The 25,002-nt window shown below is 42.7% G+C and overlaps 1 protein-coding gene across 7 annotated transcripts in view; it reads right to left on the bottom strand.

Annotated features, from left to right (window-relative positions):
• Positions 1 to 25,002, bottom strand: part of cpne4b (copine IVb) — a 371,281-nt gene that overhangs the window by 125,216 nt on the left and 221,063 nt on the right. For all 7 annotated transcript variants that reach the window (XM_063069636.1, XM_063069642.1, XM_063069640.1 and 4 more), the window contains 2 exons: positions 19,840 to 20,025; positions 4,212 to 4,283 (listed from right to left, as the gene is read on the bottom strand). In XM_063069636.1, coding sequence (XP_062925706.1) covers positions 4,212 to 4,283; positions 19,840 to 20,025 — 258 coding nt within the window. The remainder of the gene's footprint in view (positions 1 to 4,211; positions 4,284 to 19,839; positions 20,026 to 25,002) is intronic.

The raw sequence follows: 25,002 nt of genomic DNA, 5'->3' as shown, positions 1-25,002 counted from the left end.
TTTGGAGCTTCTGTGGTGTTAGTGCTAAGTCCTTAAGGGATGGGGTCGCGAGCCCCATACCTAACCCTTCTCCTTTCACAGCTGGGCTTGGGGCCATCCGGGACAGAGGTTTTATAGACATTTAGCCCCTATCTAAATCAGGGGTAGCTGCTGGTGGGACGGTGCCTTCAACCTGCACGGAATGCAATGTTTCAAAAAGACAACTTACAAGCCTCTTGAAGGTATCCTTGGTGGAAGAGATGAGAGAAGAGGGACTGGTGTTCAGAGTAGCAAATTTCAGTCTTGCCAGCAAAGCTCACATTTCAAGAATAAACATGAATAAGTGTTTTTGAACATAACTCACAACTGAAAGAACTGAAGCTGATCTACAAACTGTATTCATAAAGTGATTTCATTTCATGGGTTACAAAATTGCCTGAGCTTTAAATCATGCTGATTGACTGTCAGCAACAACTTCTCCCTGTCTGTCCACAGGGACAGACAATGGCTGTTAGTGTTTATTATGCCCTGATGAGAAATCTGAGTTTTAGATTAATGAACAGAGACAGTACATTCTTTTCGAAACTAAGATTCGCTTTTCATTTCAGACAAAGGACGTAGGATGCCATTCTAACAATGGAATCAGAGCAGTCCAATGCACAAAGGAACTGATGCACTACAAGGACGCAAAACATGACCGGTTGGGCAAGGGAAGAGCTAGTGCAGATGGAGAGGACACAGTGGTAAAGCTGTTGTTCCATTGCCCCAGCAATCCAGGATCAATCCAAACGCTCTGGTGCTTTCTGTGTGGTGTTTGAATGTTCTCCCTAAGTTTGCACCAGTTTCTTCTAGATGCACCAGTTCCCTCCCTTGTCCCAAATACATACAGATTGGTGGGCTTTATTCACCTGGATGGTAGAATTGATGAAAATGTTAATTTTTATTTATTTTTTTACTTAAGAGTGACAGCACAGTTAACAGGTCCTTCCATCAAGCCCGTGCCACCAATTACACCAATGTGACCAAATAACCTACTGTCACACGGCCCCTTTGGACCCAAGTGCCAGATCACACAGAGCCAGGGAAAGGTTAAACAAAACTTGGAATTTTAATAACAAAACAAAACAGGTAAACTTGCAAGGTCTTGGATAACTCGGGATTACTCAACCAGAACTTCATTAGGCAAGGATCAGGACGACTGAGCGAACGAAAGGTTAGCACTGCCCTTTGAAATACACTCCAGGGCATGAAGGAATCTGTGCCCAGCTGATAAAGCCCCAGACTAATCACAAGCTTACAAGGAAGTTTTCTAATAAGAGACAAAAGTCCAAGGATACTCAGTTGGACACCTGCAATGTCTTGGAAAATTACCTGGAAGTAATCAAGGACAATTGCAAGCTAACTGGAGAAGACTTAACAATAACACATTAAAAACCTGAAGCTCAACAATACAGAATACCTGCAAAGTCTCAGAGAATTAGTTGGAAGTGTTCAAAGACAGCTGCAACTTAAATGTAAACTAGAGAAGACTTAACACATAAAAAAAACCCAAAGTGAAACAATACAGGTAGCTATAATAAATAAAATGTATAGAATACAAAAACGAAGCAATCGCAAAAACCTCAGAGCCCTCAGAATACTCTATCGACGACCTGAGGTCACAAGACCTATTAACCTGTACATCTTTGGAATATGGGGAGACACCGGAACACCTGGAGGAAATACATGTGATCATGTGGGAGAGAGTTAACACTCATTACAGACAGTGGTAGAATTGATCCCAAGTAGGTAGCATTGTACTGGGGTTTCGCTAACTACTGTGCAACCATGCCACCCGGGAGAATAAGTTAAATTAAAAATTAGTGGGGTGTGAGATTGCTCTGTGAACGTGAATAGACTCAAAGGGCCAAATGCCTTTTCCATCGTCATTGAAAAAGATGGAGTGAGATCGTGAGGTGGGTCCCAGCATATCTGCGACTGCTTGGTTCAGCAACAGGAGACTACCTTCAAGCTGTTAGCTATTAAAAAAAATCACCCACTTTGAAAACTGGAGAAACAATAAAAAAGACAAAAATATCACAAGTTCATCAGAAGACATTTGTACTGAAAAGCAGAATTGCCTTTTTTTTGGCTCCTTTTGAACTCCTCTGTAGGGATCACAAAGCAGGTTATACATAAGCAATTGTGTTTGCAGTTTAGTCACTGTTATAACGTAGGAAGCACAGTGCTATAATGACCTAATATTCTCCTCTAAATGCTGATGATGAAGGAATAATTAATAACCAGGGTACTCTCCTTCTTCAGAGAGTAGGTGGAATTTTAGTGAAACATTTCATACCAAAGGAAAAACACAGCTCCTTCACTCTTTCTGAGCTCAAACTCAAAAGTGGGACTTGAATCATGAGCTCTCAAGGTAACCATAGAAAACCAGGGATTAGAAAAACGAGACCAAAAGACAGAGGAGCAGAATTAGGCCATTTCACCCATCGTGTCTTCTCTGCCATTCTATCATGGCTGATTTATTTCCCATCTCAACCCCATTCTCCTGCCTTCTCCCCATAACCTTCTTACTAATTAAGAACTCATTAATCACTGTTTTAAACATACTGAATGCAGACATCCCACCTCTCCCGGAAGTTCCGGGAGTCCCCCGCAAATTAATAGTGGCTCCCTGATGCCCGCAAATTATATACAATGTCCCAGAAATTGATTTTTTTTGACAGCGAGCGTGAGAGAACGCGCGAGAGAGAGCGAGAGAGTGAGTACAAGAGCAAGAAAGCAAGCACGAGAGAGCGACCACGAGAGACAGAGTGTGTGCATGAGAGAGAGAGAGAGAGAGAGAGAGTGAGAAAGCAAGCGCGAGAGAGCGACCGCGAGTGAAAGCGACCACGAGAGAGAGGAGTGCGAGAGCAAGAGAGCGTGCGCGAGAGAGAGAGTGAGAGCGAGAAAGCAAGCCTGAGCTGAGAGCGATCACGAGCGAGAGAGCATGTGCGCGCGATAGAGAGCAAGAGCAAGAGTGAGAAAGTTCCAAAAAAAGTCAGAGTGGCAGAGTGTTCCAAAAACGTACCCCTGCCTAAATGGGGGTCAAAAATAATGACAGTGTTGCTTGCTGCACTGTTTGCAACAGTGACTTTTCTATTGCTCATGGTGGGTTAAGACTGTAAAGGACGTGTTGAGGTGAGTTTAACAGGTGTCATTTGTTCATTAGCATAGCTAATGTTATTTAAACTAGCTGGCCGGCTGCTAAGGAGCTACTCTATTGCAGACATCCCACCTCTCCCAGAGGTTCCGGGAGTCTCCGGCAAATTGATGGTGCGACCTCCCTGAAATGAGTTTTTGCAGGGTGGGATGTCTGTGAATGGCTTGGCCTGCACAACCATCTGTGGCAATGAATTCCACAGATTCACCACTCTCTGGCTAAAGAAATTTCCCTCATGTCTCTTCTAAAGGAGCATCCTTGTATTCTGAGGCTGTGCCTTCTGGTCCTAGAACCACCCCCAGTATTGGAAACATCCTCTGCACATCTGGTCTATCTAGGCCTTTCGATATTCAGTAGGTTTCAGTGAGATTCCACCTTATTCTTCTAAACTGCAGTGAGTACAGGCCCAAAGCCATCAAACACCTCTCATATGTAAACCCTTTCATTGCCAGGATCATTCCTGTGAACCTTCTCTGCGCTGTTCCTTCTAAGCTGTGTGGGTGCATGGCTCCACAGTATCTGACATGCTCTTAAGCACATCACCTTTGTTGCTGCACAGCTGGAATTTTCTTTCATATAATGTTTTATTAAAGTGCTGCGCAGTTGTCAGGCCGTGTAAAAATTTCCTGCTCAGAGCAATGGTTGGTCCGCACAGCTGTAAAAAATTAAAGGGAACATTGCTCCTCTGGACCCTCTCCAATGCCAGTGAGGAATTAGTTTCCTTAAATTTAGCTCTTTGTTAGTGAAACGTGTTGCTAAAAAGAAATTATGACTCAACATATATTCAAATACATCGAAGAAAATCATTTTTTTAAAGCCAGTTGTAATAGTTGGTGAACAGCTGAACTGCATAGCAGATCACTCATTTTGGAAGACTATGTGGGAGAAAGCTGAGGCAGAACATTCCGGAGAGGAGCTGGAAACCACTGACAGCAACAACTGGATTTCCACATCTATGTGTCTAGTCACATTTCATTCATTTCACTATTCATTGTAAATTCCAGGCTGTTATTAAACACCAGAAATGACCTACTGTAATTGATGACTTTCCTGCGGTATTCCCTTGTTTCAGGAGTGATTTGGAAAGCTTCCTCTGGGAAATAATCTGTAAGAAAACAAACAAGACAAATAATATCTCACAGGTCATGGCAGAGAATGAGACAGGGCGAATACCTTTTGAATCATGTTACACAGCTACAAGAACTGGAATGACAACTTCAGTTAAACAGCAGCTTCCATGCAGCCAAATGTCCTGAATTTAAAGGAGGGAAGAAAGATAGAAAGTTGGAAGGAAGGAAATTCCAAAGGATAGGACCTTAGTAGCTCAGGGCACAGTGGACAATGCTCGAAAACTACATATAAGGCCATCAGATATAGGAGCAGAATTAGGCCATTTGGCCCATCAAGTCTGCTCCATCATTTTATCATGGCCGATCCATTTTCCCTCTATCCCTTCATGCCCTGACTAACCAACAATCTATCAACCTCTGCCTTAAATATACCCAATGACTTGGCTTGCACAGCTGCCTGTGGCAATGAAATCCACAGATTCACCACCCTCTGGCTAAAGAAATTCCTCCTCATCTCTGCTCTAAAGGGACACTCCTCTATTCTGAGGCTGTGTTCTCTGGTCTTAGACTCTCCCACCATAGGAAACATCATCTCCACATCCACTCTATCAAAGATTTTCAACATTCGATAGGTTTTAATGAGGTCACCCCTCATTCTTCTGAATTCCAGTGAGTGAAGGCCCAGAGCCATCAAACGCTCCTCATATGACAAGCCTTTCAATCCTGGAATCATTTTCGTGAACTTCTTTTGAACCCTCCCCAATGTCGGCACATCCTTTCTTAGATAAGGGGCCCAAAGCTGCTTACAATGCTCCAAGTGAGGCCTCACCAGTGCTTTATAAAGCCTCAACATTACATACTTGCTTTCATATCTTCTGATAACTCAACACAAGAAGATCCCATCTCTAACCTGCTCTTCACTCTGTATAAAGTGCCAGGATCTGAAATTGTGGAACTTGTGGAAATGGTCATTACATGAAATAGTTGGATTAGTGGTCAAAATAGTTGGCCTGGAATTCTGGAATGATTTGACGATTTTAGTAAATTATTCTGTTATTTACATGCAGTGCTGGATGACTACGTTCAAGAATGATTGAGGGATGAACATTAAAGCAATACAGATAGCTTGAGGGCTGGAGATAAATTTTTAGGGCAGCAGATATAAGGAGAAAGACAATGGAGGGAAGGAAACTAATGATGAGAAGTTTAATGTTCAAAGTTCAAAGTAAATTTATTATCGAAGTGCCTTAACAGTACCTCACCATATGCGTACAAACCTGAGATTATTTTTTTGTAGGCATCACAGTAAATACAGGAACTACACAGAATCAATGAAAAATACAATTTGTGCAAATACAAGAAGTAAGAGAGAAAAAATGAAATAATAAATTAACAAATAAGCAAACAAACAATAAATATTGAAAACATGAGATGAAGTGTCCTTGAAAGTGAGACCGCAGCTTAAAGGAACTGTTCAGTGATGGAGCAAGTGAAGTTAAGAGAGGTTATCACCTCTCGTACGAGCCTGATGGTTGAGGGGCAATAACTATTCCCAAACCTGGTGATGCAGGTACTGAGATCCTCTATCTTCTTCCTGATGGCAGCAGTGAGAAGAGAGCATGGCCTGGTGGTGGGGGCAACACACACAAAGTGCTGGAGGAACTCAGCAGGCCAGGCAGCATCTATGGAAAAGAGTACAGTTGACATTTTGGGCCAAAGCCCTTCGGCAGGGCTGGAGAAAAAAAGCTGAGGAGTAGAGTTAAAAGGTGGGGAGAGGAGAAAGGTGATAGGTGAAACCTGGAGGGGGAGGGATGATGTAAAAGAGCTGGGAAGTTGATTGGTGATAGAGATACAGGGCTGGAGAAGGGTGTGTCTGGTAGAAGAGGACAGAGGCCATGGAAGATAGAAAAGGGGGAGGAGCACCGGAGGGAGACGATGGGCAGCAAGGAGATAAGGTGAGAGAGGGAAAAGGGGATGGGGAATGGTGGAGCCAGGATGGGGGGACATAACCAGAAGTTTGAGAAATTTATGTTCAGCGATCAGTTTGGAGGATACCCAGATGGAATATTAGATATTGTTCCTCCAACCTGAGTGTGGCCTCATCATGACAGTGGAGGATGCTATGGATAGACATATCGGAATGGGAATGGGAAGTGGAAATAAAATGGGTGGCCACTGGGAGATCCCACTTTTTCTGGCACTTTTTTCTGAATGATGGGGTTCCTTGATGATGGATGCTGCTTTCCTGTGACAGTGCTCTGTATAGAAATTCTCAATGGTGGGCTTTTTGTAGGCTTTTCTGTTCAAAGGCATTAGTGTTTCTATATCAGGACATAAAGCAACCTATAGAACATCTATAGAAGTTTGTGAAAGTTTTAAATAACACGACAAATCTCTGCAAACTTTCTTTGCTGATGTGCTTTCTTTCTGATGGCATTTATGTGCTGGGCCCAGGACAGATCCCCTGAAATGATAACACTGAGAAATTTAAAGTTGCTGACCCTCTCCCCCTCTGATCCCCAAATGAGAACTGGCCCAGGTACCTCCAGCTTCCTCCTCCTGAAGTTAATAATCAGCTTCTTGGTATTACTGAGACTGGGTGAGATGTTATTGTCGTTGCACCACTCAGCCAGGTTTTCAATCTCCCTTCTGTATGCTGATCCATCATCACCTTTGATTTGGCCAACAACAGTTGTGTCATCAGCAAACTTATTTATGGTATTGGAGCTGCACTTAGCCTCACAGTCATAAGTATAACACAGCCTTGAGATTGGGCAATTATGGGAGAGATTTTGTTGCCAATCCAAACTGACTGAGGTCTGCAAGAGAGGAAATCGAGGATCCAGTTACGCAAGCAGGTATAGAGCCCAAGGTCTTGGAGCTTATTGATTAGTTTTGAGGGGTTGATAATATTGAATGCAGAGCTGTAGTCAATGAAATCATCCTGATGTATGCATCTTCACCATCCAGATAGTCCAGGCCTGAGTGAAGAGCCTATGAAATGTCATCTGCTGTTGACCTGCTGTGACTTAGGCAAAATGGAGCTGAACCAAATCACTCCTCAGGCAGGAGTTGATGATCCTCGCAAAGCACTTCATCAGACCGTGGATGAAAGTGTACTAATGGATGATAGTCATTGAGGTGGGTTACCACGTACTTCTTAGGCACCGGTATAATTGAAGCCTGCTCGAAGCAGGTGGGTACGTCAGACTGCCGAAGCGAGAGGTTAAAGATCTCAGTGAACACTCCAGACAGCTGACCAGCGCAGGTCTTCAGTACTCAACCAGGCACACTGCTTGGGCTAGATGTTTTCCGCAAGTTCACCATCCTGAAGGATGCTCTCAGAGACTGAAATCACAGGATCATAAGGGGCTGTGGTAGTTCATGAAGGTCCCTGCCTGCTTTGTCTGTCGAAGTGAGCAGAAAAAGCATTGAGCTCATCTGGGAATGATACATCGTTGTCACCTCCGTGGCTTGGTTTTACTTTGTAGGAGGTGATAGCATTCAAGCCCTGCCATAGCTATCGAGCAACCGTCAGTGATTCCAGTTTGGCCTGGAATGGCCACTCATGTGAGGTGACTTTCCAGAGATCATACCTAGACCTCTTGTATTTTACTTGGTAGCCAGATCTGAATGCCACTGACCTGGCTCTCAACAGATCTTGGTTCATCCTTGTTGCCTGGATTAGAGAGTAGTTACTATAAGGAGAGATTAAATAAATTTGGAATGTCTTATCTGGAGTATTGCGGGCTGGTGTGTGACCTGATCAAAGTATATGAACTTGCGAGAAACATTGAGAGCATAGATGGTCAGAGTCTGTTTCCTCAGGATGAAAATCTCAGATACTAGAGGCCATAACTTTAAGGTGAGAGGAGGAAAGTTTAAGGAGATATATGAGGCAGGAAATGTTTTATTTTACAGCGAGTGCCTTAAATGTACTGCCAGGTAAGTGGTGAAAGCAGTTATGATAGCAATGTTTAAGAGGCTTTTACACAGATACATAAATAGGCAGGACTCTGAGGATATAAACCACGTACACTGAGACGTGCAGTTTTAACACCTTCAGTATGGGCCAAAGGGCCTGATCTTATACTGTACTGTTCCAAGTCACATTGCTCAATAATTTTTGCTTTAGCACTAAAAATTAAAAAAAAAAGACTTGGGCTTCTATAACACCTACTGTAATTTTAGAACATCCTAAAGTACTTCATAATCAACAAAGTGCAGTCACTGTTGTAATATAGCAAGTAACATATCTGCTTTGTATATAGACCAGCTCCCACAAATAGAATCATCCTTTCAATATGTCAGTTCAGAGATAAATATTTGCCTCAGCATCCACTTCCCACAAGAGCATTGTAATAAAAGATAACAAGGATATCTCCCAGCTCTTCTCCAAAACGGTGACGATGGGATAACGTCTCCAGATACCAAAGCAGAACAAGCCAGCCTATTGTTCATTCCAAACGACAGCACTCCTGATGGTGCGAGCTGTTTTGTTCCTGCACTGCATCATCAGCCAGAGCCTCCGTGTTCTCACCTTTGAGTTGGGTCTAAAGGTTCCACCCACCAACAGAATGTCAGGGTGGAAGAGTAGATACGCAGATCTAACCTTTTGGTCTGAGTGTCTTGATGTATTTATTTTGTGTTAGTGATACAGTGCGGTGTAGGCCTTTCACACCCTTCAGACCACATTGTCCCAACACCCCCCGTCAAACCCTATTAACCCAAACCTAATCACACAACAACTTACAATGGCCAATTCACCTACCTGGTGCTCTTTGGATGGCGGGAGGAAACGAGAGGACCCAGCCGAAAACTACGCATTCCGCATACAGAGACCCCCTACGGAACGGCCCCGGAACTGAACTCTGAACTCCGGTGAGCCCACGCTGTGGCAGCATTGAGCCAACTGCTACGCTACCGTGACTTTCCGGCCTTTCTGACCCTGCCGGTTATCCCTTGGGGGAGAATAAACGTTCGACCATTTCAGGCCGAGGCTGAATAGGAAGGTGGCAGAAGCCAGAATAAGAAGGTGGGGGAAGGGGAAGGAGTGAAAGCTGGTAGGTGAGGGGAGAGGTGGGTATTGTGGGGGAGGGGTGGAAGATGTTCATATTCCATCTGGACAGCCTCCAACCTGATGGAATAAATATGGATTTCCTTCTCTCTTTATCCATTACCTTCCTCTAGTTGCCCTCTTCCTTCCCTTTCTTCCATGGTCCACTGTCCCCTCCTATTAAATCCCTTCTTCTCCAGCACCTTACCTCTTCGAACTATCACCTCCCAGCTTCTTACTTCACCCACTCACCTTCCCCCTCACCTGTCATCTGCCATCTTGTACTCCTCCCCCTCCCCCACCTTTTTTATTTTGGCTTCTGCCCCCTTCCTTTCCAGCCCTGATGAAGGGTCTCAGCCCAAAATGTCAGCTGTTTATTCTCCTCCATAGATGCTGCCCAATCTGCTAATTTCCTCCAGCATTTCCTGTGTTGCTCAAGACTTCCAGAATCTGCTGAATCTCTTGTGTTTATGGCCATCCCATGTATTAACTCCTCTGTGCTCCTATGCAAATTTCTACAATATTCGTTGAAACAAAATTTAAATATGTGAAAGACACACAGTTCATTTTTTTTATATAACAGAGAAAAAACAAGGGTGGCAATGCAGTGAAGCAAATCAGACACCAGAGGGCAATATCAATTTCTGGAAGGTCAGTTCAACAGTTCTTAGGCATCTAGATCATGGTGAAAGGACGTCAAGAAAGAGACACGTTATAGTGTGAGAGGAATCTGGGATAGAAAGAAAGGCAGAGGGGGAGCGAGGTGTGAAGAGAGAGAGAGGCAGAGAGAGAGAGAGAGAGTTGGGGAGCAGTGAGACACAAAGCAAAATAAATGAACAAATTGAGCCAGTGAAAGGAATGGAGTGAGACAAGAACACAGAAGATATAAGCAAGAGTAGGCCAGCAAGGTCTTTAGGCCTAAACTATTATTTGATATGGCCGTGGCCAATCAATGCTGCTCTCAACTCTTCTACTGTGCCACTTCTCCATGCCCCTTTATTCCTCAATATACGACCTCCTCTTTAAGTACTTCCGATGATTCAGCTTCCACCACCTGCTGAGGAAGAGAATTCCTGAGATTCACCACCCTCTGTGAGAAGACATTTCAACATACCTCAGTTTTAAAGGACCAGCACTTTATCTTGTAGATAAGTTCCCTTGTCCGAGATGCTCTCAATATTGAGAGCATCTTGACATACGCCTTGTCAAGCCTCTTCTTCAGATCTCATACTTTTGATCAAGGTCACCCCTTATTCATCTAAACTCATAAACAGAGGCAAAAACTGTTTAGTTTCTCTTGCTAGAACCATCCTGTCATCTGAGGAATTAGCCTGGCGAATTTGCTTTATACTGCCTCCAATGCCTATTTTAGGTAGGAGGACCAAAACTACATAGTCTTTCAAGTGAGACCTCACCAGCATCTTGTACAATTACAGCAAAACCTCCCTTTTTAAACTCCAACCTCCGCAATGGAAGGCAAAATGCCACTTGCCTTCTTAACCACTCGTTGTACATGCTTTGCTGCATTTTGTGGTTCATGCAGTCTTTCACTCCCCTGCATTCTCTCCATTTAGATAATAATCCTCCTTTCATTTTTTTTCTTACAAAAGTGCATCACGCATAGTATCCCACATTAATATCCATTTGCTAGTCTTTAGCCCATTCACAAATTCTGGATCTCATTGCAAAATCCCAGTATCCTTATCACAAACACGAGAAAGTCTGCAGATGCTGGAAATCCAAAGCAACACACACAAAATGCTGGAGGAACTCAGTAGGTCAGGCAGCATCTGTGGAAAAGACTAAAGGGTCGACGCTTCATGCCAAAACCCTTCTCCAGGACTGAAGTGAAAGGGAGAAGATGCCAGAATAAAACGGTGGGGGGAGGGGAAAGAGGCTAGCTGGAAGATGAAAGTGAAGCCAGGTAGACGGGAAGGGTAAAGGGCTGAAGAAGAAGGAATCTGATAGGAGACGAGAGGGGACCATGGGAGAAAGGGAAGGGGGCGGGGGGGACCAAGGTGGAAGTGATAGTCAGGTGAGGAGAGGTAAAAGGCCAGATTGGGGATTAGAAGAATAGGGGAGGGAAAGGGAAAGAACTTTTTATTGGAAGGAGAAATCGATATTCATGCCATCAGGTTGGAGGCTACCCAGACGGAATATAAGGCCTAAGAGGAGGCTGTGGACTGACATGTTGGAATGGGAACAGGAACCGGAACTAAAATGTTTGGCACCAGGAAGTTCCACTTTTGGCAAATGGAGCGGAGGTGCTCAATAAAGCAGTCCCCCAATTTAGGACGGTGGGGGGGGTGGGTCTCACCAAGGTAAAGGAGACCAGATCGTGAGCACTGGACACAATAGACAACCCCAGCAGATTTACAGGTGAAATGCTGCCTCGTCTGGAAGGACTGTTTAGGACTGTGAATGGAGGTGAGGGAGGAGGTGAATGGGCAGGTGTAACACCAGAGCCGCTTGAAGAGATAAGCACTGGTAGGGAGATTAGTGGGCAGGGATGAATGGAAAAGGAAAGCAATCTCTGCAGAAAGTGGTGGGAGGCAGTAGTGGAGGTAAAGTTATGCTTAGTGGTAGGATCCCTTTGGAGATGGTGGAAGTTGCGGCTGATGATCTGTTAGATGTGGAGGCTCGTGGGCTGGTAGGCGAGGACACGAGGAAGTCTATCACTGTTGAGCCAGTGGGAAGATGGGGTGAGCGCACCTGTTCTGGAAATGGAGGAGATGCAGATGAGGGCAGCATCAATAATGGAGGCAGAGAAACTCTCTTCCTTAAAGAAGGACGACATTTCCGATGTCCTGGAAAGGAAGGCTGCATCCTGGAAAAAGATGTAGTGAAGGTGAAGGAACTGAGAAAAGGAAATAACATTTTTACAGGAGACAGGATGTGAAGAGGTATAGTCAAGACTACCAGGGTAATTGGTGGGTTTATAAAAGATGTCAGTTGACAGATTATCTCCAGAGGTGGAGAAAGGGGAGGGGGTGTCAGAAAAGGACCAAGTGAATTTAAGGCCAGGGTGGAAGTTGGAGGTATAGTTGATGAAATTGACGAGCTCAGCACGGGTGCTTGAAGCAGCACCGATGCAGTTGTCAATGTAGCAGAGGGAGAGTTGGAAAACATTACCACGGAAGGCCTGGAACAAGGACTGTTCAATGTAGCCAACGAAGAGGCAGGCATAGCTGGGGACTAAACGGGTGCCCATGGCTACTTCTCGAGTCTGAAGAAAGTGGAAGGAGCCAAATGGTAACACAAAATGCTTTTTGTCCTTTATGTCACTGACAAATTTGGAAACTTTACATACTGTTCCTTCCTCCAGGTCATTAATGTCAGAAATGAACAGTTGCAGGCCAAGAAAGGATCCTGTGGCACTGGCTACCTCTTCCAGTATCAAACAGGGCCATTTTTTCCAACTCTCTATTTTCTCTGAGACAGCCATTTTCCAATCCATTCAACACAAGTTTTAGAACATTAAAAGGAAAGATGATAAGAGATTCAAAAGACAAATAGACTAAGAGAGAAACTAAAATCTTGAGAGGAGAGTGAGAAAGAGAGAGAATGATAAACTATCATAGAAGGGTCTCGGCCCGAAACGTTGACTGTACCTCTTCCTAGAGATGCTGCCTGGCCTGCTGCATTCACCAGCAACTTTTAAGTGTGTTGCTTGAAATTCTAGCATCAGTAGATTTCGTCGTGTTTGCATATCATAGAAGGAAATTTGACCTGAGATTGTTGAACATAGATGGAAGTTATAAAAAGGATCCTGTGTTTCCCCAGCATGTATGACAAATAAACTTTCTCGGGCTTCCAGTCAGGTACAGGTATCGATTCTAATCAACGTTTCGATAACAAACTCTGCCATCTTCTTCAGGGACGAACCCTGTAGAAGATGGCAAAGTTTGTTATTGAAATGTCGGTTATACTCAACAACTGTACCTGGCTGGAAGCCTGAGAAGAGTTTATAGATGAAGGATCCTTATAAAAGATTGTGATTTTGCAGCCAAACCAGTCCTAAATCTATCAAAAGTATGGTAAATAGGGTTGATAACTGATGATGATACCAGTTTTTGACAAATTCAGCAAATGAAGAGTAGTAGGCTCATTAAACATGTGCTTGTCTGACAACCAGGTCGTTGTCATGGCGTTGGATTGTGTGAAAGATCACAAGGCAACGAAAGTCAGGCCCTCTATGTGAATGGGCAAATTTGCATTTTTTTGTAATTTATTATTTATTGAATTTCATCATCAAACAAACATTTCCATGAGAAGTATTTCAGATACTGTACCTATATATCATATAATCATATTTGTCACCAATTCAATGTTCATTTCTGTTATCAGGAGTGGAGCCAAAAAAAAAGAGAAAAGTTTTGCAATTCTTGCCCATCCAATATATAAATAACCATTTTCTATGTTGGGCTAGCTTTTGTGCTATTTATTGAGGCTAAATTTGTTACTTGTGACAATGGGTTGCATTTTTAAGGGTAGTGGTTGCCCATGTTAACTTGGGTAGGTCTTTAACGCATACTGTAACACACACTACATACGTGATGGCTTGCTCAGTTTCTTCACTGAGAACACACATAAGCTGAAAACAAGCTGGAATGGAGCACCTCATTATCTGATGAGGGAAATGGGATGCCTGTGACATTGATGGGCTATTGGGCCATTACTTTTATTTATTATTTATTTTTATTTGAAGATAAAGTGTGGAATAGGCCCTTCTGGCTCTCAGAGCCACATCGCGCTGCATCCCCCCCCCCCCCCCGATTTAACCCGAGCCTAATCACAGGGCAATTTACATTGACCAATTAACCTACCAACTGGTACACCTTTGAACCATAGGAGGAAACCGGAGAACCTGGAGAAAACCCATACATTTCACTGGGAGGATGTACAGACTCCTTACAGGTGACATTGGAATGGAACTTCGAATTCCAACACCCCAGGCTGTAACAGCGTTGCGTTAACCATTACACTACCAAGACGCCCCAGTCATGAAGTTCAGGAATACAGGTGAATGGCAAAGAGGATGAATCACAGTCAAATTAGATTCAGAAAGAGTAATAAAAGAGAAAGGGGGAGGGAGAGAGGGAGAGAGAGAGACAGAGAGAGAGAGAGAGAGAGAGAGAGAGACAGACAGAGAGAGAGGGAGAGAGAGAGAGAGAGAAAGAGAGAGAGAGAGAGAGGAAAGTAAGCAAAATAATTGAAATGCGTAAGTTATAGTAATAGACTATGACTACATGCTAACTTCAAGAACGAGATTCCATAGTTCCAATTGTTACCTTTTCTAGGCCTGAATAATTGAGTCATGCTTGAGCAATGCAAATCACATTATTACCAGCACTCTAAGGTCATTACGCAGCAACTCTTAAGAGTTTACTGGGCAATTAACACAACGAGTTCTTGCTATTGCAAGGCTGGCAGTGAGCCATCATTTTCATGAGGTTAACAGCAGAGCAGTACAACTCACCCAGCAGCTCGTGAAGCGAAATGTTATTCGCGGGCTTGCTCTCGCTCTCACCACAAGCTGCTGGACGACTGACAAATTGGAAATGGCAAGCTATTAAATTCACTGTTTATAATCCAAACAAATTGTTGTCCTGTTGAATTGCATGCTTCTGGTTGTGATGAACAAAATAGCGATGTGTAGCTTGTGATATCTACCAGTGTACACAGAAAAAGTGAGGAAAGCTCACATGAAAGTTATTTTGAAAATGAAGCAGAGCCTGGAGTCAGAAGTTGGTAAAGTGGAGGAGCTGAAACATAAAGTGATGGAAATAAAATGGAATCTACATTAAAGGTAACTGAAAGCATTAGTGAGATGAGGAGAACCTTTCGTACAAAGAGGGTGTTTGAAATTTGAAACAGCATTAACATGTTTGTGCAAAGAAAAAATGTCACATATTTACATGGAGCATGATCTCTTCCTCTCCCCCTCTCTCCCCCTCCTTTTCTTCCTTCCTCCCCTCTCCTCTTTCTCTCTCTCCCTCTCTCTGCGTTCAACACAATCATTCCTCAGAAACTGATTGGAAAGCTGAGCCTACTGGGCCCGAACACCTCCCTCTGCAGCTGGATCCTAGACTTCCTGACTGGGAGACCTCAGTCAGTCTGGATTGGAAGCCGCATCTCCAACACCATCACACTGAGCACGGGAGCCTCCCAGGGCTGTGTGCTCAGTCCACTGCTGTTCACTCTGCTGACCCACGACTGTGCTGCAACACACAGCTTGAATTACATCATCAAGTTCGCCGACGACACGACCGTGGTGGGTCCCATCAGCAAGAACGATGAGTCAGCATACAGAGAGGAGGTGCAGTGGCTAACAGACTGGCGCAGAGCCAACAATCTGTCTCTGAATGTGAACAAAACAAAAGAGATGGTTGTTGACTTCAGGAGGACACGGAGCAACCACTCTCCGCTGAACATTGACGACTCCTCCGTAGAAATCGTTAGGAGAACCAAATTTCTTGGTGTTCACCTGGTGGAGAATCTCACCTGGTCTCTCAACACCAGCTCCATAGCAAAGAAAGCCCAGTAGCATCTCTACTTTCTGTGAAGGCTGAGAAAAGTCCATCTCCCACCCCCCCATCCTCACCACATTCTACAGAGGATGTATCGAGAGCATCCTGAGCAGCTGCATCACAGCCTGGTTCGGAAATTGCACCATCTCAAATCACAAGACCCTGCAGTGGATAGTAAGGTCAGCTGAGAAGATCATCGGGTCTCTCTTCCCATCATTACAGACATTTACACCACACGCTGCATCCGTAAAGCAAACAGCATTATGAAGGACCCCAACTCTTCTCCCTCCTGCCATCTGGCAAAAAACACCAAAGCATTCGGGCTCTCACAACCAGACTATGTAACAGTTTCTTCCCCCAAGCCATCAGACTCCTCAATATCCAGAGCCTGGACTGACACCAACCTACTGCCCTCTACTGTGTCTATTGTCTTGTTTATTATTTATTGTAATGCCTGCACTGTTTTGTGAACTTTATGCAGTCCTGGGTAGGTCTGTAGTCTAGTGTAGTTTTTGTGTTGTTTTACGTAGTTCAGTGTAGTTTCTGTATTGCTTCATGTAGCACCATGGTCCTGAAAAACATTGTCTCATTTTTACTGTGTACTGTACCAGCAGTTATGGTCGAAATGACAATAAAAAGTGACTTGACTTGACTTATATTTAAATCAATGTATATACTGTGTAAAACATTGAAGAGTAAGAATTTTGGACAGTTTCAGTGTAAATTAAATGTGACAGAGTAGCAGAATAAAATGGGAAGTATTAAGATGAATGTAATACTGAGGCCCCCAAGTTATTATTAGGTGAATTGCCAGGCAAGTCCTGGACCTTTCTCATCATGGACAAATGTACAAAGCCTTTATTCACTTAATTTCCTTAACTGTCTGATTTGCATCTTAGTAAGAGCAAAGGACGTAGAACAGTGTAGCACAGGAACAAGTCCCACAGCCTACAATATTTGTGTGAACAACAATGTTAATCTGAACTGCACATCTACCTGCACATGGTCTATATCTCTCTATACTCTGCCTGTTCACGTGTCTAAATGGCTGTAATTGCTATCATATCTACTTCTACCATTTCCCTGGCAATGTGCTCTACTCCGTGTAAAAAAAAACTTGCCTCATAAATCTCTTGTAAACTTTTTCTAAACTTAAACCTGTACTCTCTAGTATTTAACATTTCAACTCCAGGGATAAAACCCCGATTGTCTACTCTATCAACACCGCTCATATTTTTAGATACTTCTATCTGGTCGCCCCTCAGATTCTGAGAAACCAACGCAGGTTTCTCCAGCCTCTCTTGATAGCTCATTTCTTCTCCTGAAGCAAGTTCTGGCCAAATTGCATATTAAGTACAGCCCCACTCATTGACATTTCAGCATGATGTCAAGGCTTTATAGAGTCACAGTGTTAAGCAGAGATACTGAATATCAAGTACCTGTTATAATATCAAACACAGCCCATTAAACCAATGTACAGTGCTATGAGCACAGACATCAGATAGGCAAGGCTTTGTCAGATTGAAAGTGCCAGAAACTGCAGCAAGTCTTTGAATCAAACATGGATTTAATGGAAGTTAACACACATCAAAGTTGCTGGTGAACGCAGCAGGCCAGGCAGCATCTCTAGGAAGAGGTACAGTCGACGTTTCGGGCCGAGACCCTTCGTCAGGACTAACTGAAGGAAGAGCTAGTAAGAGATTTGAAAGTGGGACAACTTTGATGTGTGTTGCTTGAATTTCCAGCATCTGCAGAATGCCTCGTGTTTAATGGAAGGTACCAGTTTATTAAAAGTGATGGGATCTCAAGGAAAGGAGCTATTTCTGCCAGTTGAATGGTATGGGAGCAGGAAATGCAGTCTAAGGATTAGAACTACACCTTTGAAATACCTCCAGACATGACATGGAACATGTATGAAAACAGCAAATGGCAAGTGTTGCTATATCAATTATCACGTTGAAATCCAAGATCGATAGATTATTGGTAATCAAAGAAATGTGCAGAACAATGAATGTAATTAAGTCTTAAATCAGTGATGGTGCTGGCTCAAGGATTAAGTAGCCACGTTCTGATCCTATCCTCTTTTTACTCTTGGGAGCTACACTCTCTGTGTGACAAATGTCTTCTGTAGTCATGTGGGTGGGACAATCAAATTAGAACTAGACAATTTCTTTCATTGTAAAATAATAGCCAAAGTGAGCATGTCTCAAAATTTTATCCATATGGTTTCCCCAGAAATATTATCCTCCACTAAAGAGCAGTCAGGATGAGGGTATCAGCAACACTGGGGATCAGTAACAGGATTCCCATTCTTCTGCTTTATTACACCCTCTCACCTTGCCAAGAGGTGGCAAGTTCATTTCCATCAGCCACATGTTAAGGAAGTGGCCAGTAACAGGACAGTTGTTTTCTCAGTAAAACTGAAGTAATGTATTACCTGTGCAAGTTAACTTTGTGATGTCGGGGGAAGTCAGAGTACAGGAAGGAAATGGAGAGCTTAGTGACATGGTGTCATGACAACAGTCTTTCCCTCAAAACAGAAGAGCTGGTCATTGGCTTCAGGAGGGAGGTGTGTGGGGGTGGTGCACATACTCCTGTTTCCATCAACAGTGTTGAGGTTGAGAAACTTCAAGATCCTAGGATTGAATTATCACCTGACCTGGCCCAACCATGAAGACGCCATGACCAAGAAAACTTAGCCTCGTCCCTATTGCCTCAGGAGGCTAAAGAAATTTGGCACGCTCTCATCGACCCTTACCAAATTTTAATCGATGTGTAATACATCCCTTCATTCTCTGTACGCCCATACGTCTATCTAAGAGTTTCTCAAACACTCTATCATATTTGTTTTCACCACCAGCACTGGGAGTACATTCCAGTCAACCACCACTCTCTGTGTAAAAAATAAACTTGTCCCACACGTCTTCTTTGAACTTACCGCTCTCACCTTAAATGTGTGCTCTCATTTATTAAACATTTTAGCACTGGGAAAAAGATACCAGGTATATGGAGAAGAAAGTTTGAATTGCACCACAGCAGAAGATGAATTTAAATTTACATCGGAATAAATCTAGAATTCAAAAAAACTATTTCAGAAAAAATAGGAAAGATTATGTTAAATCAGACAACTTTTCTTCCCGGTCATGGGATGTGAGCATCTTTTTCAAGTCCTGAACCTGTGGCCTGTCTTCAAAATTAAATTGTTTAGAACACACAATGACTCTGTACCATGCAGTCCCATTGCTAGGCAACGATGGGTCTAGTTTTCAGAATGGGATCAAGAACTTTCTCACTCTTATCATAGATTTCTCTGAGCAGTAATGTGATTTATTTTTGAAAAAAGAGGAATTATGTCAATTGTTTCAGGAATATCTCAAATGGATGACTACTCCACAGCATGGTGTACGAGAGTTGAATTCTCTGTCCTCCTTTACCTTCTTCAGCTCTGTCACCGAGGATAGGCATAACTGAAACCCAAGACTTCACAAGGAAGAATAAGAGCTTAATCATTTGAGACATTAAATTTACTAAAAAAATTCTGGATTAAATGCCTTTCCTGGAAGGCATGATTTCCAACAGTGCAGAAATTCTACAGCAACTATGTGTATATTGCAAAGACTACATGTAAGATTCATAAAGTGTTTAGGAATATGGTGAAAGTGTGTGAAAGATAGGATGAATAATAAGGATCCTGAAGAAAGGTCTTGACCAGAAACATCGGCTGTTTATTCATTTCCATAGATGCTGCCTAACCGGCTGATTTCCTCCAGCATTTTGTGTGTGTTGCTCTGGATTTCCAGTATATGCAGACTTTCTCATGTTTATAAATAGTAAATGCTTATTGGAGTCGTTGCATAGTATGACTTATATTTTCAAGCCTCTGGAAGAGGTCTTGAACCCACAACCTTCTGATTCAAAGATGGGAACTGTACTGCTGGTGGTATATAGTTCACCGTGGGTAAAGGCAGAAGGCACATGTTCCAGTTGTTTGCTCGAAATGTTTACCTGTCCAAGAGTGCATTCCATTCCTCCAAGGAACTCGGCATCTTTCACCCCATTATGCAAGTGATTGCTGCCAATATCGTGGACCTCAAACCTCAGCCTCTGGACCTCCTCAAAGTAAAAATCCACCGTGTAAACTTTGGAAAAGACGGGGTTGATGCAGGTGCGGATAACCTCAGTCCGGTCAACCTGTTGAAGGAACACATCAGAGATATGGATTATCTTTGGGAAAGAATGCATACAAGATTATAATAATAATCATATAAGATTATAATCTCAGATTTTCCACTTATAAATGGATGACAATTTGGAATTCACTGCACAGGGAAAGGTAGAGTGAACTTGAGCCCCTAAATTAGATTGTGGAGATTGAATCAGTTGCTATATTTTCCTAAACTCTGAAACCCTGCCACTCCTATGTTTAACATAGGGGAGATAATGGGAGTCAAGCAACCTGCTTTGAAGTTGTGGCTAGCTATATTAATGAGTGTGGAAGTCTCCAATTTAACCTGTTTCACAAATTTAGTCCTAACTTCAGGAAACATGGCAGATGAAAGGAGACAAATGCAAGTCTGTGGATAAGATCACTGCCTTGCAACATAATTCCTGTTCTGGGATGTCTAAGAGTATCTGTTTACTGTAGGCTCCGGAGTATTGCAGATTTTCATCCAATACTCTCCATTTCCACCATGTAATATTGATCCTATCAATATTTTGAGGTCTTGAAATCAAAGGGAACAAAATGGACTTTAATGTGGCAAAATTGTCACAAAACATTTTAAGGAGCATTATCAAACAAAAAGTAACACAAAGCTTCAGCAAGCAATGTTATGGCAGACGACCAAATGCTTGGTCAACGATGGTTTAAACAGCATCGTAAAGGGGATAAGGGATTGAGAGGTTTAGAAAAGGAATACTACAGTTCAGGGATCTGAAAACTGAAAGTATCACTGTTAGTATGATTAAAAACCAAGATGTCTAAGAGACCCAAATTAGTCACACAGAGATAAGGAAGAGGATTCTGGAGTCAAAAGAGATATTAGATGGAGGAGAGGTTTGGATTTCAAGAATTATGAAGTTTGAGAATTTTAAAATTGAGGCATGAATTTAGCGAAGAACATCATAGGTAGTGCATGTAGGAATGATGGGTGAATGGCACTTAATGCAAGTTAAGTGACTTGGATGTTCTCAGAGTTCAAAATACATTTATTATCAAAGTACATATATGTCACCATATACTACTCTGAGATTCATTTTCTTGCCAGCATTCACAGTAGAACAAAGAAAGTGAATTGCTATTCACATATCATTCCTGTACCCACTCACTTATACGGCAGGTTTTTCTTGGAATACTGTAGCCTTAGAAATAATAAGAACATAGAAGCAAGCTTCAGCAGAACTATTAAAACACAAAATATGAAATTGAACAAGTGAGCATTTACAGACATCCCACCTCTCCCGGAAGTTCCGGGGGTCTCCCACATATCGATAGTGGCTCCCTGATGCCCGGAAATTATATACAATATCCCGGAAACAGATTTTTTTGAGAGGGAGGGCAAGCATCCTGATTGGTCTCTCTTCATGCTAAGAGTGGTTCCCAACCACCGGGCCGCGAGGAAACGATACGAGTCAGCTACACCTTTCCTCATTCTCTGTCACGCACTGTTGAATTTTAACACACGCGAGGTCATCAGTGACCCAAGACGTGCAAAGGAATGGGTCCGTGACCCATTTGTGAATGTCCCTGGTGAATCATCCATGTCAGCGTGGGAAAAAGATCAACTCCTGGAACTTGCAAATGACGACGGGCTGAAAAGTATGTTTGACATAACATCTCTGCCAGCATTCTGGATCAAAGTCAAGGCTGAATATCCTAAGATAGCCATGGAAGCACTGAAAATGTTGCTTCCATTTCCAAAATATCTCTGTGAAGCAGAGTTTTCTGCAATTAATGCAATGAAAACTAAATTGCGGAATAGACTGGATATAAGGAACCCCCTTCGAGTATCGCTGTCTCCCATCACCCCTCGATCAAGCCCAGGGCTCCCACTGATTCAGCGATATTGGTGTGTTGCAATGATTTTATATGTTCATACGGGGAAAAAAATGCGCTGTGTGTTTAATATCCAAACGTTACTTAAAATGTTATGATGCGATTGACTTATCACCTATATTCCGGTTGTGATTAACACCCCCGGCCCCGGTCGGCGGGTCCGCAAGAATGTTGTCAATATTAAATCGGTCTGCGGTGTAAAAACGATTGCGGACCCCTGCTAAGTAGACCTATCAGTTTTCTCTGTGGGCGGGCTTTACAGTCAACCTCAAAAATAATGACAGTGTTGCTCGCTGCACTGTTTGCAACAGTGACTTTTCTATTGCCCATGGTGGGTTAAAATGTAAAAGACATGTTGAGGTGAGTTTAACAGGTGTCATTCATTCATTAGCATAGCTAACGTTATTTAAACCAGCTAGCTAGCTGCTAAGGAGCTACTCTATTGATGTCCTACTTGATGAGGCCAAACTCCCTGTAGACTTGCTTAAAGTTGCAATAGAATAAACATGATAATATAAGTACATACTTTAATGTCACATTTTCTGCATATACCCAACTTGGTTTACAGATTAGACAAAATCACTAAACAAAGTATTACATACACCCTTGGAGGTTGAGGGGGAGGGGATGCTACCTCCCTGAAATGAGTTTTTGCAGGGTGGGATGTCTGCATTTATCCATAACATCCCTAGCACTGATTAATTACAGAGCTACTAAATATTATTTTAATTTAACTTCAAGCATCATTATTGATATGTGAAGTGTCAAAAACCACAGGATTTACTCTGTTAACTACAAAACTGCATTAGAATGAATGATAGTATATGAAGCATAGAAGAACTGTCAAAATATTCTGTTTTGGGAATTAATGCTGTGTCAAAGACAGTCACTGAGACCATATCTCAGCATCAGTAGTGTCCTTGCCTCCTAGTTAGAAGTTCCTATAATTAACATTGCAGAGATCTGAGCACTAATTGTGGAGGAGTGTGAAGTTGCTGTCCCTCCCCACCTCTGATGAGGACTGACTCATGGACCTCCAGCTTCCTCCTCCAGTACTCAATAATCAGCTCCTTGGTCTTGTTGACATTCAGTGAGAGGTTGTTGCTGTGGCTCTACTCAGCCAGATTTTCAATCTCCCTCCTATATGCTGATTTGTCACAACCTTGATTTGGCCAGCGTCAGGGGTGCCATCAGTAAACTTAAATATGGCATTGGAGCCTCACGGTCGTGAGTAGAGCAGGTGGCTAAGCACACAGCCATGTGCACCTGTGCTGATAGAGATTGTGGAGGAGATATTATTGCCAATCTGAACTGACTGGGGTCTGCAAGACAGGAAATCGAAGATCAAATTGCACGAGGAGTATTGAGGCCAAGCACCATCTGCCACAGGCTTTCTATACATAAATACTCTCTCTATATTCCTCTATTTTTACTACCAAACCAACTTAGGATCCAATTTACTAACTTGTCTTAGATTTCATGGACTCTAAATTTTTGATCTAATCCTACATGTGAGACCTTGCCAAAGACCTTACTGAAATCCAGACAGACTCCATCAAATACAATCTATACGCTTTTCTCCAACAGGTTCTCTTACAAACAAAACCTTGTTTTCTAACACTGATCAACCCTTGATTTTTCAAATGTGGATTAGTCCTATCCCTCAGAATTTGTTTATTCCATTGATGTCCATAACGAGCCCACACTTACCCAGCTGTCCTTCAACATTCAAGTCCTGATAGGGAAATTGCAACCTTGGTTTCACATGTCAATCAAAGAAAGCCACTGAGAAAGCACCAGCTTGAAACATCAATCTAGAGATCTTTAGACTCCAGGTTTTGGAGTGGAACTTCTGACACAAGAGGGGCCAGTGCTTCGCACTGACACCCAGCTAACAGCGATGCATCATAAGCTTTGACTGAGGTCAAGCCAATTCAAAAATTCATGGTGGTAGATCATTGACTCAGCAACCTCCCATACCTAATATAGTGACCACTGAGTGTACGTTTGTGGTTGTCTGCCACTGTACCTCATCCACTTCAAGGTTCAGCATGTTATACATTCAGAGATGCTCTTCCACACATCTCTGTTGTAGTGCATGATTATTGTGTTATTGTTGTCACCTTGAACCAGTCTGAATATTCTCCTCTGTCCTTTCACATTAATAAGGCATTTTCACCCACAGAACGGCCACTCATTGGATTTTTTCATTTTTGCACCATTCTCCACAAATGCTTGAGACTGCGGTGCATGAAAATCCCAGCCACTTCTGAGATACTCAAACCACCCCATCTGGCGCCAACAATCATTCCGCAGTAATTTCTTCCACTGAACCTCTTGAGTTGCTGCTACATGATTGACTGATTAAATATTTGCATTATGAACAGGTGTTAGGGCTCTATCGTGATAGAATTCACAACATTACACAAATTCAACTAATAAATACGAGTATTAGATGTAAGTCCATCAAACTCACAACTTCAATCTCCCAGTATTTTCATGCCCATCGGGCAGCATTTCTGCCATATCCTCAGCATTTGTCTTTTTTTTAATGAGATGCTCAATGCAGCACAGACAGAAAGCCTGCAAGGAGCTGGCTGGATTTGAACTTGGGACCATTCGCCTCAAAGTCCAATGTTGATGCCACTACACTACCGGCCGGCAATCTGTCAGTATAGTGTTTGACTGCCCTTTAGATCTTCCAGCACAAGTTCACTCCTCCCCCAATTAATGGCTGATCTATTACATCATTAAAAGATCACTAATCTTTGTTTTCTGTTACACCTGGATGACTCTTTACTTTGTATTCACATTTCACATTAAACGCCTACCACTTGTACCTGGCTAAATCTATCTTCAGCTGATGCCATCATATACTAATTAATTCACAATCCTCTCCAAGCTATCCATCTCATTTACTGAACACCCACACCGACTTGTTGGGGTCAAGAGCTTAATTAAAAAAAAACAGTACGAGCTATTTGGAACAATTATGAAAAACAGGCTTTCATCCAAAAGCGTAATTTATTAACAGTGCTTGTATTTATATTCATGAATGTACTAAATCAGCTGTTATTGTATTTAATGAGGACAATTGTGCTTCACTTAACTTA

The sequence above is a fragment of the Mobula hypostoma genome, chromosome 17 (genome assembly GCF_963921235.1).
Source record: "Mobula hypostoma chromosome 17, sMobHyp1.1, whole genome shotgun sequence".
In the NCBI taxonomy this organism is placed as follows: Eukaryota; Metazoa; Chordata; class Chondrichthyes; order Myliobatiformes; family Myliobatidae; genus Mobula; species Mobula hypostoma.
This window is presented reverse-complemented; position numbering and strand designations above follow the sequence as displayed.